The 20,903-nt window shown below is 38.4% G+C and overlaps 2 protein-coding genes across 8 annotated transcripts in view; both read left to right on the forward strand.

Moving 5' to 3' along the window:
- The window catches only part of adi1 (acireductone dioxygenase 1), a 331,967-nt gene that overhangs the window by 235,609 nt on the left and 75,455 nt on the right, over positions 1–20,903 (forward strand). The gene's annotated exons all lie outside the window — the stretch shown is intronic.
- The window catches only part of myt1lb (myelin transcription factor 1-like, b), a 108,198-nt gene that overhangs the window by 38,031 nt on the left and 49,264 nt on the right, over positions 1–20,903 (forward strand). For 5 of the 7 annotated variants that reach the window (XM_072365642.1, XM_072365643.1, XM_072365641.1 and 2 more), the window contains 2 exons: positions 4,090–4,135; positions 5,635–5,668. In XM_072365642.1, coding sequence (XP_072221743.1) covers positions 4,090–4,135; positions 5,635–5,668 — 80 coding nt within the window. Of the gene's footprint in view, positions 1–4,086; positions 4,136–5,634; positions 5,669–20,903 lie in introns of those variants that run through there. The other 2 variants (XM_072365647.1, XM_072365646.1) reach the window with 2 other exon arrangements.

Here is a 20,903-nt window from a genome sequence, read left to right on the forward strand (position 1 = left end):
TGTGGACTCTCTTTTAAGGCCTCAACATTTTAACCATTGCTGAGCAGTGAATGTGGACAAGAACTTAAGAAGCTGCACTCTCATTCTCGTTGTTTGGTGACTTGTCAATCACAATGTAACCCCACCCTTATGTACATCCTGCTTTATTGTCTATTTCACTTTGAATTGGAATAAAATGCACTAATGAATGTTGTACTCTATTGAATAATGAATTAAACTAGCTGTCAAAACCTTAATCTCATTAAGTAACTATTTACTGAGGTCATAAATCGAGTGAGAAGTAAAGTAATTTTCACATATAAACCACAGAAGTTGACCATTGTTGGCTCTTAGAGAAAATGCAGGTTTGAAATTTGATTATTAAAATACGATACAATGTCTATGTTGTTTATACAGTATATGGTGTGCAAAAGGAACAGTGATTTCCGTTACCTGTCTAAAAATTCCACGAAAACGGCACCAAATACAAATACAGATGAGTGATTTGTGTATTTTTTTTGTGGGAAAACAACAGGTTGAGATTTTTTTGATAAAAATGTTTTATTTTTTAAAGTTTAAATTCGCAGGTGACTTGAAAATTAATTTTCTGAATGTCTGATATGAGTGATCGTTTGTCTCAGCAGCATCTGCATGAAGGAACAAAGACATGATACACCACTACAGCGCCCTGGCTCTTAGATATGAATAAGCTAAGGCGTTGTAAGAAGATCCACATAAGCAACATGAATTCTCTTCTACTTTGAAGTGGATTACATATGTTTAAGGGATGCTTTCATTTACTGTACAAATTGTTCCAAAGAGGCTTTGATGAAACAGAAGTGTTAAGTCTCCTCAGGTGGAGGGGAGAGCTCCTCTTTTCTCCCATGACTTCAGGAACATTCAGTGTTGCACACATAGTCTCCACAAATGTCTGAAAGAGGAATGAACATTACAAGGCCGATAAGTCATGTATTTCCTTTTATTTTGTTTCCATTCTAAGACATGTCTTTTACATTTCCTTGGAAACCAAAGTTGCCAAACATTTAATGCATTGATGGATATTTTAGTCTTTGCTCCACTTCCCCACACACAAACACACAAGCAGAGAACCTTTCCCATTATTAAAATACTGTAGGGCGCTCCTTCCTTACTACACCAATAAGATTTACAAGGTATCCATGCTTTTCATCATTTTATTTTTCTCCTGTTGAAACATTTATGGGCATTCATAAAGAAACACGCCATTAGGGCTGAGGGGCTCTACAGTAAAGTGAGTATGGTGTTAATAAATCATGTTTAATAAAACGAGACATCCAAACACGGCCCCCGTCATAGTCCAAACGTAGCAATATGAATATTTAGAGGCGTCTGGAAATAATGTTCAGGAGTTTCCAGGCTCCTCAACAATTAATGATGTGTTGTTAAGGAGATACAACTGCTCCCAGAGGGATACATAGGTCTGACATACATGAAAGGCACGTGCAAGGTAGAATAATGCTTACTTTGACATAAAAAGAGCTTGAAAAGGTTGAATAGTGACAAGAAAGCAAGACAGTTTTTTCTTTGGTGGCAAAATCTGCAAAATTACTGGATGGATTATACACATGCATAGATGAGAGTTTAAATTCCTGAATTGATGTACAAGATGAACAGATAAATTAAAAAAACAGACATTTCTGAATGGCAGTCTTTCAAAATGAGTAAACATTTAAGACACTCTTATTCTATCAAAATGGTTCTAACAGTGGAGGTGTTTTTGTCAATTCCCAAATATCTATCAGTATTGATCAGTTTTTCCATCCCAATCAAAATATCAGTCTCTGTGGAATTTTTGTTGGTTTTGAGTAATTTCTTGGAAATCTGATTTCACCTCTGACATTTTAACGATAATCACAGGCTGTATACAAACGATGGGCACCTCTTGTGATGTCACTCATTGGTTTGTGGATCACCATTTTCAAAACCTTGAGTTTTGCATTTCTTTTCCCTGCCATCTTGGAGTTTCTGAAACGAGAAGTTACCATATTTGGAATAGTTATTTTACTGTCAGAAAATCTCAGAAAAACATACTGACATTGGCACACTCTTTAAAAAAATATATGTATATATCAGAATCCTTTCAGGGTCTATTAGTCCAATAAACTTAACTTGGAATGTGATTCTTTCATATCTAGTGAAACTGCGGTGGGATTGTTAAGTCTGCCTATGTCTTGTTACTTTAACAAGTTTTACAGAATATATAATAATGTGTCTGTATAGAAAATAGATGAAAGAGCTGCTGATTATCAAGTGTGAGTTTGAAGTTGCAGTGATATGCAACATTCTGTTAGACTCAACGTGAAATTTCTTTATGATTTTATCACCAACCCCTGGTAGAAAAAAACCTCTAATCAAACAGTTTTGCCATCCTGAGCACCACAAGGCTTTCCTGTGATGTAGAAATGACAGCAGACTCTTAAGAGGAAATGAATAAAGTAGGACTGGAAACCCAACACTTGTCTTTTAGTGTGTTTTTTCAAGGGCAGACCTTTTTAAGGGAACATCTCCAACCTCATTGAGTCTTGACAAGCAGTAAAGGCTAGAGAAATGATAAGGGCAATAGGTTTTATACTGTCCTGAGACATAGCATTGGTTACCATGGTTTCAGACGGTACTTAGAAAAGACGAGACAGCTGGAGCCATAGCTGCTGATATAGTGACTATGAGAGGAGGATGTCAAAGTAAGCAAACAGTCATCTTGACCTAACACACATGACCGAACTGTCCCTAAATGCTCATTTTCCTCAATGTTGCACACACATTGGTTTGGCATTTGTTTGTGGTATCTACAGGGCAGCTGGGCATATTCTTGTCATTTAGATGTTTCTAGCACAAAAGGTGCAAGTGTCTTCGCTTTAAGACTTACGTTGAGAGAAAGAGAATAAATTTTCCCACATTATGATGGGAAAACTGTGGCTCTAAAAGTTCTCTGTGATCATTTCAGTGGGAATTTTTTGCAGATTAATTAATGAAACAAAAGATGTCGTTAGAGGAGTTGAAACGGTTGAAAATGCCCTTCTTCATACTGCCATGGGTCATTAGTTCATGCATGCAATAATGACCTGTGATCACTTTCAAAGAAAATGTGACCAGTGTTGGTTTTAATGTGAGACACTGTGAGTGACAAAAAGTGTTCTTGTAAAGTCTTGTTTTGTAAAGTTAGTTTAGAACATGTTAGAATAGTTAGCAGACAAAATAGGTTTAAGAATGATACATTTTTTTCTCCGAATACAACATGTTAGTGTTTGCAGAAATCGCCCTAACTACTGTAAACCGATATCTTATTTCAGAAACATGAAAGGGTTTCTTACGTGGGGTGTAGTGACATCTAGTGGCACAAGCAGAAAACTGCAACTAACCCGAGATACCCTACAGAAGAAACAGCAGCCATCAAAAACCATTTGATCAACTTTACACAAATGAAATTACAGTAATGTAAATTATGTAACAGTACTGTCTGTATATTGACCTGAATGTTGCACATTGGTGCATTAATGCATCAAATGGGTCGGTCTCTACTCCTACAAACGACGACAGGAAAACTGTTGTGAATCCAAAAATACAAACGCGTTGCTTTTGTTCGCAGATGAAAGAAACTCCTTATTCTTTATGGCTTTATGGTCAGTGAAGCCAGTCACTCCCCAGAACACAGATCTTAGAGATCTACTAAATGATAGATGATGGCCAGCACACTTATCAGAAGGGTTTTAATCTTCCAAATGACATCAGAATCAATTTGGGGACTAATTTATTGATTTTAATTTGAGGAATTGATGCTTTTTGAATCCAGATGTTGGAGCCAGTGGACTTACTGGTAAAGAGATTTTATAGGTCACATTTATTGAGCAACAACCAAAGATTACAGGAGTCAATATTTTCTTTAGTCTCCGAATTACAAATGCTGCCCATCAGTCATCAACAGGATACCCTCTGTCACATCATGTGTGAACTGAAATGTCTGACAACGAGGATAAAGTACTGAGAACCTGAAAGAACATGTTTCCAAATTATAGATAATTTTGCAAGGCTGTCTGTTGGGTGTTTAACAGCTTGTTTGTGCCTTCTCTGCAGATGGAGGTGGATGCAGACGATAAGCGCCATCGCACACGCTCCAAAGGTATCTACACTGATACACACACAAACACACTCCGCCATTCAGGGTGACCTTCACTCCCCCAACACAAACACACACATATTGCTAGCACACACCGCTGTTCAAATCCAGTGCAGTCACACTCGAGTTGCCTTCTCCCTCTGCTATCTGTTTTTATGTGCCTAGCAGGACCGGAACTCCACATTTTAAGACCTTTGTTCAAAATGAAACATCTGCCACACCGACAAGTGACATACACCGCAAATAAAAAAACAAATTGCATAAAAAAATCTAAGAGGAGGTGCCCATCAGAGGATCCTCTTGATTCATATTTTATCACCTCTGTCTAACATCTTTGCCCAAACAAGGACAAAGGTGTAACCGTTGTTTCTGCATCTTGTGGATCGTGCACTTTGTCAGCAATGTGATGAAGATTGCAGTGACTCTGTTTGATGTGGCTACAAGTGTCCTCCGCAGCTGCTTGTCTGCTAAAGAGGAAATCGGAGATTTGTTAGTGGATAACTGTTTACTGAACAATCCCATTCTTTTCCCTTCATATGAGAGACACCGAAGTTAATGTTGCAAAGAGACAACAAATCAACTGATCTAGTTACCATTGTGAGTGTTGTCACAGTGCTGTCTTCTTGTAAATATGAACCAGTTAGTGCCTGCATGCTGATTGAATATTTAGGCCACAGCGTACCTGTTATACCTGCTTTTTCAGTAAGCAAATTTACATGGCACTTGAAAAAGTTTTAGTTTGATCAAAAATCTGATTTCTAAAGATGAATGTAGGTATGTTTGTCCAAGCAGAATTGTACAGAATCAAGGCTCTGATTACTGGACTGGCACACCCAGATAATACAGTTGAGGGTTTTTCACTCCTGCATGTATTTGCTAAACTAGACTCAAACAAGATGTTCGTGCGCCAAAGTTACTTTTTTTTGCATACGTTTGTAAAAACAGTGAAGTATAAGTGTGCAATGATCTAGTGGAATACCCAACAAAGCTGCTCTCATTCACATATTTTTCTGTTTGCTTGTCTTTTTATCCATTAAATCCAAATTCAAACAGATATTTCAGGACCTGTACTGTAGCTCTTTTAAAAAAATTAATAGAAAACCTTTTTCTCTTTATCTATACATTAAACAGAATCATACACAGCAGACTGTTCTGTCTGTTTTGATTTGTTTCCATATAATCTATCTTGTATAGTTAATAAATTAACACAAAAAAAGTTGAAATTCAAATAGGAATACGGTTAAAGTAAAAAACACTTCAAATTTAACATGAACATCCATATGTATCGTTCTTCTGTAGAGATGTTCACAAACTAATTTCCACATTTTGCCAACTTTAAGTGCTTCCCTGGTAATTTATTTCATGGCAAACCTACGCAGATCAGGAGTCACACTGATCAACTATTCAGCAGGTTCCTTTATGTGTTATACAAAGAGCTTGTGGATTCAGCTCAAGTCAGTGGTGTTTCATAATGATTCTCTGTTTGTCTGCTTCTCTCTCAGTGCCTGTGGATCCTGCATTAACAGAGCTTTTCAGGTCAGTGAGATTGAAAAAGTGCACAGCACTCGCAAACACGCACGCACACACACACATCAACGCAATCTCAAAGACAGACTGCCGAAAAATTACCAGAGAGTTACAAATACTATACACACACACCCACACACACAATTTGCCTGTTGCTGTTTCTGTGTAAAGGTAGAGTCACACGGTACCAGTCACCTTATAAATAACTTCAGATATTTCCACTTTTTCTCCTTGGTTTGCCTTCAAATAAACATCCTCTTTCGTTTTTGTTTTTCCAGCCATTATGTCACTCTCTCTCTATTCCTGCTTCATAGTGCGATCTTACCCGTGGTGGCAACAGAGCAAGCACCAAATTCCATTTTCCCCCTTCTTTATACGATTCTTCAATATGAAATATTACACTGGATTTCTCATCCTTTAATGATGCAAATGAATTAAAAATACGTACATTACACAAAAACTGAATTATTTAAATTCAGTTTTTGTGTAATGTACGTATTTTTTACCACAATGGTCAATTATCAGTTTATTACCAAGCAGCACAACTCTGTCTCGCTTTCTTACACCCACGGCCCCAAAGTTCTGGTTGAGTGGGTGGAAGGTATAACACGACTTTATTTCAAATTTGAAGCTTTTCCGTGTCAGTGGAAAAGTTTCTTCACCATATATATTCTTAAGAGCTATTGTCACTTTTTCGAGAAATGAAATGTGAAGAAAAATGCATCTTTAAAGATGGCACTTTAATTACCTTTGTATGAATAAGACAATGTTTGGCACAAGGTTTATTTATGACATATGAGACTTTTGATTTCTCTTGGTTTTCAAGGCAAAGAAAGTCAACTCTGAGAGAAGAAACTTTAGACTGTGGCTATGCTTTTAGCTCACTTATGAAAGATTTTTTTTTTCAGGTTTGTTACATTATGTATGCTCTCAGTTACGGCAGATGTATATTATTCATGGCTGCACACCTGCAAGAAAGCCACCTCACCCTAACAGCCTGCATGTCACGTCTCAGAAAGTTGCAGGTCTCAGCTTTACGAATAAACTAACAGGATGTGTCAGTATTGAGTGAAAGATATATATATTTAATTATGCTGAGACATTTGAAGCCAATCTACCAACTCCTATGCATTTTCCCTCATGAGAAGTAGCAAAAATCGGATTTAACTCTTGAAGATGTCAGTTCTTTTATCATTTGTACACTTAGAATACTTAAACAAAATGAGTGATCCAGTAGCAGCAAGAGTTTTCACAGGCTCGTAAGAGGGCTCTGAATGTGGTACTTGAATGAGTCTGACAAGCTCCCGTGTGGTATGTTATGTATTCTTTGGCTGCAGTTGGGAATGCACAGGAAATGTCAAGTGCACTGAAACGAGTGTATGAAGCCTCGTTTCAACAGCAGCCGAGTCAAGTCAGGTTGAGTTTGTAACAGTGAGCAGTCTCAGCAGCATCCCCTTCTTGCATCCACACTTTGTCACACAACACCTGAGTACATTTGTAACTGTTTAAGGCTCTGCTGCCTCCAAAATATATAAGCTCTGTTGGAGCCCATATCTGTGTTTTTCTTCACTCTTCATCTGTTTATTGTTACTGTCAACTGTTCTTTGCTAGAGGGACTGTGTTGTGCTACCTTTCGTGTTTGAAATACTCTAAATGGGTTCCATTGGATAAAACTTTGTGGACATGATTGGCCACTGTCAAGCTTATACAGAATGGAAGTCAACTTGACACGCAGCATTTTGGCAACACAGGCTCACACCACGCTGTGAGATGGCTACAGTGGCCCACAATGCAACCCATTGCAGTTTAACAATAAAGGCTGAAAATGTCTACATTTCACATGATGTGAAACGGTTGCCAATATCAAATACTGTAAAACTGCAAAAAAAATTTAAGGCTCAAGAATTGGGACATGCTTATGTTTTCCTTTTCAAATTGAAACATACTTTCATTTAGCACTACATGAAACTATTACAATTCTGATATGCAGAACTAATGTTGTACTAAATGTTCAAGGTAAGAGGAAGTGGACAATGTACTACACCGCAGAATATCATGCAAGGGGACCAAGTTAATTCCCCATCTGACCCAAAATGTCCAACAACTTTTCACTTTTCCACTTCACTGTCTGTCATGTTGACTTTGGTTAGACATGAATGGATATGTTTGGGTTTAGATTTGAATAAATAGGCTTGAATATTAAGTCCCAGGCTACAGATTTACATTATGTAGCCTGAAAAATTCCCCACACCAAACAACAGAGAAAGAAAATCGTCACAATCTCACTGCCTCAGAATCTTTGTGGACAACCATACGCGTTAAGTTGTGAAACTAGGCTGATTTTGACATATTGTGGGCAATGACTTTCTGCACTCATGCATCCCCATATCTTCACACTCCCACCTTCCTGCTTCATGGTCAGGATGATGCCTTCTCTGTGCAACCCTAGCATTGTTCACCCCAAAGGATTTACTTTCAATATGCATCACTTTTCTTTTTAAGTTTAATCTGCAGTTCTGTACCAAAGAAAAAGTAAGGGAGTTTTTTTTTTTTTTTCAAATTATCCACAGAGTCTGAGTCTGAGCTTCGACAGAAAGTCAGATTTTTGTGTGATAACCCCTTTGCCAAGTCTGAAGTGCTTGCCCATCTGTTTTTCAGAGCTAGACTATGTAAGTACTGCCCTGTCTGTAGTGTCATTTTAGGAAGATGGTCGTCGCGGCTCTAATTAGTGACTCTTTGTTCCCCTCCTGATTACTGCTGCAAGTCATCACAGACAATCCTGTATTCCTTTTCCTCTTTATGAAGACTTACTAGCACAGTGTGTAGTTTTGTTGCAGTGATTTTCTATTTAGGCTATGCGTTTTGAGTATAGTCTTATTTATTTTTGATTGTTCATATTGTTCTGGAATGATGCACTTATCAAGCGGTGATACAGTTTTGAATGGTTTGATATTTAAGTGATATTGTACAGGGGAATACTCACTTCTATTCTGTTTATAGTGCACAACAATTTTCCTGGCAACAGAGGTGGTGCTTCCAACGTCTAATCTGGTTCAGAAGTAGTTCAGCTTCCTTCATTTGCATTTGAAATTATTTGACTGAAAATAAATAATGCCTGACTCTGAAGACGCCTCATGGTTTCAACCAAAATATCCTTACTTGTCATTCAAATATACCACCCAGTCTTGAGCATGTGTCTGAATGACGTGCTCATGCAGGTGTTGTAACAGCTTATTGACTTGTGTTACACAAGGTGCAACACGGTCTCTTGGGAGGATGAGGAGTGTAGCCTAAAGGATCTAACTGGAGTTCATTAATGCTATCCACTCCTGCTTGTCCACAACTCTGATAGTTAAGTTAGGCATGCTCACGGAGACTGGAATTAATCTCCCAAATATGTTTTACATGCAATGTTTATACTCACATTTTCACTCTTATTTACAAAGTGGTAACCTGTTTGAGAATTCAAGGGTAGGGTTTTCATTGTCCTCTACTCGTCTTTGCAAGTTGTTCCCACCCCAGTAATGTGTGAATTTCATTTTGTCCTTGGCTGTGTGTTAGGGGGGCTTGGTTGTAGCTCAGATAAGCATTCCAGCCTACCTATATATCAATAAATAATATTCCACCTGGAAGATTACTGTGTAGCCTTTAGCTGATATTTTGTAGATAGTACAAAGTGGACTCTCCCTCCTCAGTCTCTCCAAACCTTCATCATGCTATATTTTCACTCTTTTGCCCCCGTCCTCAGTTCTTATCACTCTCTCCTCCCTCTCCCAGTTTTCCTCCCCCCTGTCTTGCTCTTCCCTCCTTACTGTGCTGCTGCCTGCAGATAGTAATTAATCAGGGGATCGATGTGAAGCCTATCTCCAGGCTGGGGCGTCTATAATGTCGATAATGCCGCTCGATGGCTTCTCTCCCCGGAGAGCTGATAGTCTTCAGGGCAAACATGCCTGACTTTGCATGGAGCATCCTAGGCTGGATCTCATTCGCTACTTAATGTGTTTGAATGTGAATTCCTTGCTTTCAAGCATCCATATAAGCATTCATTAACATGCAGCCCAGGAATTCATGTAGAAATATGTTAGTGTGGTGAAAAAGAGTAATTTATAGTGAGCTGCAGGAAAAGAAAGAATGCAAACCATGTAACTTCACTGTTTTTTTATGCTCATACTGTGACTTATGTATCGTAAAATTTATGCCACCTGTTCAGTTAAGCATGAAATGGTTCATGTTAACCCAAATCAATGAACTTTTCCAAAAGCTTAAACCTCCAAAAATATTTAGAAGTAAGGATGATGGGGCCTCATTCTTTCCACTCTTAAACCTAGCTTCAAAAATAAGATTATTATTTGATTTTTTTTTCTAAATCTTTAGCAATCTGACTTTTGATGTATTGGAAGCTGCAGGTAAAGCTTACTGCTTTTGCACTGGCACTGAAATCAGTTCCAGTTTGTTGGATCCTGTCTAATGTAATCCCGCTCATACAAGTCATATTTCCCTCCTGCTTCCTAAAGCAGTGGTGGCTTAGAAGATTTAAGGATATGAACCCTGCTTTGTCATTTTGATTGGAGGACTTGTTGGTCTGTGTCCTGTTGTCCTGTAATTTGGACCTCAGTATAGAAAAACCCTGCTTTGAAGAAATCTTGTACGTCCTTGAAAGAAGTCAAGAAATTATTAAAATTGAAGAAACATTATAATTTAGTCTGATTTAAGAGGGAAAGATTGAAAGAAATTTCTTTAGTGCAATGCTTTTGAGTGTCATTGGAAAGCGTTTACATTTAATGTACTGGATGTCATAAGTATGTCACTTGGGCCCTTGTGCACATTTAATAGACTGATTAAGTTTTTTTTTTCTTTTATTGCAATTTCATATATTTTATGTAAAACATTTGTGTCGGTAATGCATCACTGAGGACTCTTTTGCCTTCATGTCTAGATTCTCAAACACCAAATCACTATTTTTATCACAGGATTGCACACTCTATACTGTATGCAGTTAATTCCTATCGTACAGTGGAATAAGGGAACATGGTCACACAGAACACAGCTCAGATTTAGGAAAATGTTTATTGTCTTGAGTAGAGAAGCAGTTTGTTCTCAGCATGTGGTTGTTGCAGCTGTTTTCATTGCACACAGATGAAGAAAGCAAAGACAGTGAAGGTAAAAGCCCCTTGTTTTCAAAGCCACAATTATGTGGATGAATATATTTTGTGAATTAAACAAAAAAAAGAAACCTTTGACAGAGACCCCACATCAGTAACCCTTATTGTATGGTCCATGGGGTGGAGACTTTGTGCTATACTGAAAGCTCACAGTATAAACATTCCCTCTACATCTCCTCTCTCATTTGCATATTTACAGTCAGCCATGCTAATATGTTTATTGGGGTGTATAAGTACTGTGCATGAGCTGAATAAGGAAAGCTTTGTGCTAAAGATTGTATAGAGGCACTGGGATAAAAAATTGCCCTTGCCCCTTATTTCTGGAAAATAAATGGTTTCTCCTGTGGTAATCCAATTTCAAAAGACAAAAAGAACCATCTTGCATAACTAGGACAGCACAAGCTTTTGCTAATTATGGTGTTAATGCTCAGTGAAGAATTCCCCTGATTTTAAACAAAGGCCAAGATTTGTGCAGATATTTTTGCATTGTTGTTTCCAGTGAGGAGTTCTGCAGCATGACATCCAAAATAGAGCTGAACCTCTCATTAAGCAGGAAAGAAATGTTAGTTAATTTTTGCCTAAGGTTGGTTGACAGAGGTTAACCATTCACTTATGATTTGCGAAGATTTCACCTTGAAGATGTAGATGTCATTGAGCGTTAGTTTTTGTTCAGAACAGTTCAGTATGGTGGATAACGGATAAAACCCCTCATTTTTTCCCTGACAGATTTCTGCTTCCATACATGAGGTTGAAGACTGTTATTGAGAGGTGTCCTTACTTTAATCGTCAATGTCAGAGCTGCACGAACACAAAATAAGCAAAATTATTTAGCACAGTTGCTTAACGTGACAAGTGTGCCTGCTCTGCCTGTTCACACAACATCCCTCCAATAATCTCTTTGTCTCATCCTCATGTGAACTTGCTTAGCCGTTGTACTCGTCCCCAAGAAAAGGACTGAACATGCCATCAGTGTGTTATAATTAGTTGGCCTTTTCTGCTCTTGGTCATTACTCGACGTTTCCCGCCCCACAGGCCTGAGTCCCTGCAGCCGTTTCCGCATGTTGCTGTAGGGTTGACGCACGCTGTCGTATCGATCTGTGAGCTGCAGAGAGCAGGAATGAAAATCCTCTTTTCGTATTCTACATCACCGTCACTCTGTCGAATACTTCACACCTCCTCTCACGAACACACAGGTGCACCGTGCACGTCAGATAATTAAAGACAGCTAAAACAAACATGAAGATATCAGTCTGTTACGCCTGAGATTTCCTCATATCTCACTCTCTGCCTTTGGTCTCCTCTTTCTTCCTTCCTCCTCTTTCTTCTTATTGACATTCCTCTTCGCTTCTCCTTCCTGCCCCCTTTTAGGTTCCCCTTTCTCTCCTAACACTCTGTTCCTTCCTTGTTCCTTTCTCCCTTGTTTCCTCTTCTCTCTTTACCCCTCCCTCCACTTTCAGCTGTCTCTTGCAGAGCTAATTCCCTCTTCAGATGGTGCAGCTCTCATTTGCATACTTATCAAAGTATTTGGACTATCCGACAGAAGCTGTAGGAAGGTGGGGTCATTAATATGTTAATTAGCCCCCCTCCTCTTTATTTTTTAACCATCCATATCCTCAACCTCTCTCTGTGCTTCACACTCAGCCTTGAAAATGCTATTAGACTGTAGACATCCATACATAGGGGTTTGACTACATTCCCAATGCATGTGAGCGTTGAGTCCATACACCACAATCACTTTCATGGTCTTGAATTGGCTACATTTTCATTTACTTTGAAGGTAACTTTATCACCATGATATCTAGTTTCAAAACACTGTATTTTTTCTATACATTTCTTAGTAGTGAATCATGATGAGCCCCTCAAGCTTTGTATTTGTCTATATGCTGAAGCATTGGGAGAGATTGTGCATTTCAATAGTTTTTGCAATGAAAAAAGTATAAGAAAAGGCATTTGTGTTTACATGCTTTAGCTTAATTTATTTGCATTCCAGGCTTACAGCTACATAAGTTCTCAGTTAATAGAAATAAAAAAAAAAACTCCCTCATGACTAGCACACCTGCTGTGTATTATTTCCTCAGCAGCAGATCGTGCTTTCTGTTGTATTTACGAAGGCCTGGTCTAACAAGCATGACCTCTGGTCATGACATTATGTAATTGAGATACATAATCTCAGTACCACAAAAAGCAAACCCTGTAGTACATAAAAAAGTTAGGAAACAAGTAGTTAAGGCACCTAAACTTAACCAAAAAACAACTGAACTAGACTCTCGGATAAAAGCCTGAAACTGATTCTCCTCCATTGTTGTCCACTTCTTCCTAAGTTGGATTGTTTTTTTTATTGTCTTTATTGGTCCTCAACTGAGCAGGGACTTGTGTTTGTCCATCAAGACCTGAAATGATTAATGTATCCTAATCAACATATCCACTAATTGACCTAATGTCGGAATTGTTTCCATGGTAAAGCAGAAAATGCCAATTCATTACATGTTGCCACCATGTTTTGCTTTGTTAGAGATTTCAAACTTATTTCACACCTCTCTGTGAGATCAGGTTGGGAAATTTGCACATCAGCAACCAGAACTTATTTGATATATGCATTGCTTCTGTCTTATAATATTGAGGGTGAATAAATAAGAAGGCATCCAAACAGGCTTGTGCTAGAAGGAAGTCCTCTGAGGAAACATAAAGTAATGCTTTCTAACAAATTTCAGTTCCTGAAACATTTTAGGAACATAATAAACAGGAACAAGTTTTGTTTATGTCATGTGGTTGTTTTGTCAAATGCTTCAGCAGTTTGCGAGTTTTTCTACCATAAAAAGTTTTCCGTTTCATGTCTTGGTTCCCTTAACCTCTCCTATTGTCTATAATCTTAGTTACATTAATGTGCCTTAATCTTTACATTGTGGTCAAACTTTGGAAAACTTTATGACAACATTACAGTTGTGTTCTTTAAATGTTAGGACATTTCACGTTGCCTTCAGTCTGCACATTCAGAGTCCATTTAGCAGTAGCTGTATCTTTACTCCTGAACAGTGAAACTGTTTTAGATAAATTAGCGCTGGTTCAACACTTTAACCTGTCAACCTCTGTACAAAGTTCTCTTATCATTGAATTCAGAAATACCAAATGACATTTTTTCTCTGGTATCATTTGCTTTAGTCAGTAACTTGTGTCAGTCTGGAGTATGTAGCCATCTAAGTCTCTTTTAAAAGATCCCCCAAAAACACACCAAATGAATTGTTTTTCCTTTGTACAACTCCTAATCTACACATCGAATTTTGGTTTATCATTCCATGTCAGTGAAAGTAACACAATTACAATATCTGTCGTGCACGTGAAGGTTTCAGGGTCAGAAGTTAAGTCACTCAGCTGCAGGAGAGACATCTTGTTAATTCTGACGCCTCTGTTCATGAACAAAGGTTAATGGGTCACCCATGCGGTAGCTGTTCTAACAAGGCTCGGTTGGCAGTGTGCTTCAGACAAGTCAACACTGATACAGGTGATTGACTAAGATGCTTACGACAAGCAGCTGTGGCTGACGCTAATTAAAGATGGCATGGGAAGTCATAAGCAAATGTTGGCACAAGGATCTTTGGGAATTCATGTCCTCAGCTCTATTTAAACTTTGTGGTTTGGGTTTACTTTACGGGATTAGCAAAGTCCACACGATTCTTACTCTTGTTTTCTGATATAAACTGGCAAACGGAAGTTGGTGTTTCCTGGCATGAAAGATGATCTTGAAGATGAAGGTGATCATTTACTCAAGTGTTGTTTTTTTTTTTAAATGGGTTTCTCTAATTAGATTTAACCAGGAAAGTGAAGAGGAGTTGTTGCAATGTTCCATGACTGATTTTGGCTGCTCAAGTACTCTAAAGGAGACATGTTATGACCTTTTTTTCACAAGTTGGCACAATCTCCTGAGGCTTTAATTAAATGTTTGGGGCATGCTTTGGTCAAAATACCACCAAGATCAAGTACTACAGCTTCCTTTTCAGCCCTGTCTCTATGTCTCTGTTATTAGCAGCCGGTTTTATGGTGGAGTGAGCTATTTGACTCCTCCCTTCTCTTCAGGGGGATCATTCATGCTACTTTGTGCTTCTGCGCAAACATAAATTTGAACACAAATTATTCTCAATAACCCTTGAAGCTCATTATTACTGCGCAAGAGAAGATAAAGTAGCCTAAGAGCTCACATTTCCACAAACAGCAAAACAGAAAAATTCTCCAACTGGCAGTTTTATTCTCAAAAATGTACATTTCCCTCATTAGTAGTTCAGTCATGGACAGCTGATGCTGATCCCTCTTTTAGACACTATCTGGTCATTAGTCTGGTGTTGAACAGGTTGTTAAAGCAGTGTGAAACAAAACAGCCACAATGTAATTCTTTTGTCACATATCTGCTCTATAAACGCTGTTCCAGTGCTACTGATGCTGCATTAAGTCACAAAAGGAAAATTGGCATTTCCATTTTCTAAATGGGAAAAAAAAATAAAGAAAAGTAAAGAAATTTGGGATTTTCTTGGTGGGATATAAACAATTTGAGTAAGTACTGATAGAGCATTATTACCTCATTTCATTCTTAAGTAACTATTTATAGTTCCCTTTCAAACTTTAGTACAGGCTTATGATCAGAGTAAATTTCGTAAAATAAATCAAATGCAAACCTAAAAAAAATCTTTAGAATATGTATAAATCTGTCTTTCACAAGATCACATAATAGCAGTGCCCCCACAGCTGACATAAAGTCTTATTGAGGGTATGCACCTACATCATTGTTCTATCTATACACTAAAACATTCAGCATGGCAGCCATGGTTGTCTCAGTGGATTACAGCAGTCTACTTGGCTCCCTTCTCTTTATTTTTTAGAAGTTTGCAAAACGACAAATTTGTCTTCTTTCTGAATCTGTTGGGACAGTCGATTGTGCAATAGCTTTAGCATTTTAGCTGTATTTTCTGTGTTTTCCACTGCTGTCACTTAGGGGACATAACCTTAGTGTGGTCACATGTCTGATGATGTCACATGCATTCCCTCTATAATACTAAAGTGTACACCAGCTAATAATGTGCAAATAAACTAGAAGACTACTGCTGAGAACTTGCTTTAACAGCAAAGTAAAGACGTTTTGAAGTAAATGCAGCGTGATGTGAAGCAGTGGGTAGAGACGAAGATGAGAAAGGTGGACAATTCTTCTCTGTGCTGGGACTGTAATGTAACATTACCCTGCAAACCTGAACCGCTCACTGAATGAAAAATATTCAGGCTAGCTGGGTGAAATAAAGTGATAGGTTCGTTTTTGAGTCAGTGGTGACTTTGGACATCCAAATGTATACTCCTAAGCACAGAAAAAGAAATTTGCTATCATAATAAATCTTATTTAAAGTTAGAGTTGGTCAAATCTGGAAAAGACAAAAAATGAAAGCATCCCTGCACCCTTCATCTTTCCACTCTCTGTCCTCATCGCTTTGTTTGAACATATTTACTGTCTGACTCTCTTTATGATTTATCCATCTTCTTTTTTTCTGGAATTGCATTATTTCCTGCAGGAATTTCCACCTTGAACCAGGCTGTGTCACTGCTCAGTCTAACGTTTGCCATAGCACACTAACCCTCCTCCTAGAGTTCCTTTTCCTGACTAAACTCCTTTCCCTCTGGACAGTGAGTCACGTCAAGAAGTGATAACTTCTTCGCTTTTCTATTAAATGACCTGTTATTGACCAAAGTTTCCTGTCCCTGGTAAATTTACTAAAGCCTGAAAACAGCCGAGAGGAGGTGAAGAGACCTTTTTTTAAACAACTTTAAGTACAATACGCTAAAAAGGTTGTTATGGAGTTTTTTGCTCAATGTTGCTGAAAAATCAAAACCTATCCAGGCTTCACAAGTACAAACTTGAAAAGCATCTGCACTTGAACATGCTTTTGTTAAGGTAACTTTCTGTAATTTCCATGCTTTCATGCTTTTTCTTCTGCAAGTCATAGCACTCTGCTGTTACATTGTATTATCAGAGATGTCTACAGTAAATTTGAGACAGGCCATTTTTAAATGCTTCTCCTTTGTCTGTTCTTCCCTGACTTGTAAGTAAGCCAAAGCACAAGAAGGGTAGGGCCAGGTGATTGTGCTTTAACAGAAGAAAGGAGAAATTGATAATGATGAATGAAGAACGACGACAAAGAAATTGAGGATGAGATGAGAAGAGCCCTCACCTTGTTCCTAGCAACAATATGAGCCTAACAAATCCACCTGGCCTTGCCTCTGAAGACATATTTCACTCTGTTTCAAACTAAGAAGGTGTTCGATTCAGCCCACATATGGCAGACTTAATAATTACTCTCACTTTGAACGTAATTTCCTGGCTGTGGGAAATGATTGACAGATTGCATCCCTGGTGTCAGGTGGCCAGCCACGCCCCTCCTGATGAAGGCAGAAATTAGAGAACAGCAGGAGTTAAATTACACCTTAGCAAAGACCTCTGGCAAGAGGACAGGAAGAGAAGCGTGATGAATGAGAAAAAGATCAGAACAGAAAGGTAGAGGGGTGAGTCGCGTGGGAGCATGGAGATGATTGGAGGAATAGCTCGGTAACACATTTCTAGCCCAACACGAGCACATGCACGAAGGCTGGTAGACACACAAAGGCACACGCTGAAGTAATGGGTCTGCAGTACTGTTGGAGTGCAAAGGGAGAGACACTTAAATGCCATTTCTGCAGTTGGGATGCTGTTTACTCCCTCACACACACATCTCTACCCTCTCTTCACTGTGTCATGCTCTGAAAGCACTCAGGCTGATATGAGAGTAGCAAGCAACCAGTAGAGATGCACAATGAGTCTTTTAGGGTATCTAAGAGTTCGGCAGCAGGAAGTGGACAGGAGGAATGACACATCTCCGTAAAGCTAAAGATGTATATCATCCTCTGTGGTCACTCAACAGAAGCTGCTCTCTTATCGATCCTATTTTACTAAAAGTTGAACTGGAAATATGTTGGATTTTCATTACTGTCCACAAATGCAATGAAAGAAAAATAATAATTCTGTTACAAAAGTTGTCAAAACACATTTTTGTTTCCAAAGTCAATCACACAAACATTAACAGTTACTGATAAAAACTGTGGATAAACAAATAACCTATTTAGCTTATCTCTTTTTTGATGCAGTGTCATTTAAAAAAAAAAAAGTACAGTCTGCCATGTTTATGTCAAGTGTCCAATGTTCTGCCATAGTTGGATCTCTAAAACTGACACTTCTTAAAAGCTACAGATGTTGTTTCAGTTTGAAAAACTGTGTCTTAGTCTGATCAGGCAAGAGATGATGCCTTCCTTATTTTAGGTTAACTTTTGCAAAGCAACTACTGCTTACCAATGTTCAGCTTATGTTAGGAATGTCAGGGTTTGGGACAAAGTTAACTTGATTTCTTCCCAGAACTTTTAATTGCATTTCAGTTTCACAATGAAGGCTCAAATTACTGTGTCTTTTTCTCTTTCTAGATAGAGATGCAGCTTTTACGTCGCTGTGTGATGATATTGGCCTTTAACATCATGCCACTTCATGACATAGTCGTTCAGCAGCTTGCTGTGTCCATCACAACAAATATTAGTCCACCAACTCCATGTTCAAGACCCATTCTGCATGTTTTCCCCAGTTCTTTCAGTTTTCTACTTCCCTCTCACTCATGAATGCTTTGTGTTTGAATTGATATTCACGCTGAGGTTTAGATGCTACATTCAGAAAATAAACAATGAATCCTGCAGTGACAACAGCTCTGCTGTAGCTAGCTTAAACCATAGTGTCAAAATGAACAAATTAAGCTGATAGCAAGAATTAAAGCCGTACAAATCCAAAGCTAGGTGAGTCTATCAAAGCATAAGGGTGGAGCACAAGTTAGAGGCTTGTGTGCATCCGTTGATGCGTAACACGTCTTCTTTATTTTCAGTGGCAGTCTGCAAAACGGTTTATAGCTGTATTATCGTTTCACGCTTTCTGGACTTTACTATAATTTTCCTCATGAACATAAGTTCCTGAAAGTAAAAATAATGTTAGGTTTGTTTAACTGTCTGTCTGTGTTTGTGTTTTGTTTTTTTATTGCTGATACTTGCATGTGATTTTGAAAGCCAGCTAAACTTATGTTGCTAATTCTAGCTTTCTGCTAGTACTAGCCAAGAGTGACAGTAGATTTAATTATGGAAATACCAATAATTCTGTTTATAATTCTTGTCACTGCTGCATTTTCTTTTTATAACTAGCAGTTAGATTAATTTGAATTAAATTCAGTTTTTTGATATAGTGCCAAATCACAGCAAATGTCTCAAGACACTTCAAAGATACTGTCCAATTCAAGTAAATTATGATCCAATCCAATCAAAAGGAATTTAATTCCAAATTGGTCTAGTTCATACAATATTTTTCTTAGAAAACAACAGTTGCCTAGCAAAGAAAACAACAGATTGCGTCAAAACATCTCTTAGATTCAGTCCCCCATCCTGAGCATGTACAAAGCGACAGAGGAAAGAAAAGACTCCATTTATCAGGAAGAAATCTCTGGCAGAATCAGATTCAGGAAGGGCAGCCATCTGCCTCGACCTGTTGGGAATTTAGAGGACAGGAAAGAGGGCACAACAAGCACCATACCACCAGGCCAGTGATACCGGCTTAGAAAGAGAGGCACAAGTTAATGATAATATATATATGGTGAGTAAAGAGAGCAGAGTGAAGAAAGATGTTGAGGTCCCCCAGCAGTGTAGGCTTATAGCAGCATAACTAGGGGATGTGTCAGAGTCACCTGAGCCATCCCTAACTATAAGCTTTATCAAAAAGGAAGGTTTTAAGCCTAATCTGAAAGGTAGAGAGGCTGTCTGCTTTCTGAACCCAAACATACAGCTGGTTCCACAAGAAAGGGGCCTGATAACTGAAGGCTCCGCCTCCCATTCTACTTTTGGAAACTCTATTAACCACAAATAAGTCTGCTGTCTGAGAGCAAAGTGCTCCGTTTGGGAAAATACAGAACTAGGAGGTCTTTAAGATATGATGGAGCTTGGTCATTAATAGCTGTGAGGAGAGTAATTTGCAGTACCTTTGAAAGATGATTTTCATTAGAGGGCTGGATTTGGATCGGGTACCACAGTTAAGAAAACAGTCCCATGCAAGGATCTTGAACCAAACAAATGAAAAATTTCAAAATTTTGTATTATTCCTTAATGTATTTTTCCACAACTAAGTAACAAACCCTCTGCTTCCTGTTTACAATTGGATGCGTATGCCCAGTGTAGGTGAATGTTCATCTGATATTCATTTTCAGGTTTGTTACTGTGGAGAAAACCTGTGCTCAAAAATACGTCTGGATTGAAATTCGTTTAGTTTCAACACTCCACTTGGAGGTAAAATTGTTAGTGGTGATATATAATTAGCTAAAGATTATCTGTTTTTGGAGCTTTTATAAATTTCTGCTTTTAAATGAACCAATAAGCGCCACATACAGGATGCAGAAGCCAGACTATGCTGAGACGTGCCCACAGATTCATGGTTTTCATCCTGTTATGGGTATAATTTCCACATAAATATAAAGAACAATGCTACACTTACTATTTAAATGTCAATCCTTAGAAAATACTATCACATGAGACTGTGATAAGAATTCCCTTTCCTTTTCTGATTTTCAGGAATATTACATGTGTTCTTATTGTTAACAGTGAGAGTCTTGTGAATTAAATGGCTTTTCTTGAATTGGACTCTTTTGGCTCGTGGACATTTTCTCCCTTGACCTTGCAGACTTATTGAAAGAAAACTTATTTTTTAGGAGTGAACAGATTTTTAGAGTTTATTTTAATGTGGACATATTTTGTGGCTTAGGTTGCATTACTGCCTGCATGTTTCAAGCCACTTGTGGCTGCATACTGATGGTCCACTGACTCATAGCAGCTATGACATATGGTGAACTGTCAGCTCACCTCTACCTGGTTAAAGTGTCGCCATCCCCACATCAAGGGCCCTCAACTGAAGCAGGTCCCTCAGAACAGTCTCTTCACCTGGAGAAAAGAGAGGCGACAAACACACACACACACAGATACACATGCAGCACATCCACACTTAC

This window comes from Leuresthes tenuis, unplaced genomic scaffold (genome assembly GCF_036924035.1).
Source record: "Leuresthes tenuis unplaced genomic scaffold, fLeuTen1.0.hap1 SCAF_15, whole genome shotgun sequence".
Lineage (NCBI taxonomy): Eukaryota > Metazoa > Chordata > Actinopteri > Atheriniformes > Atherinopsidae > Leuresthes > Leuresthes tenuis.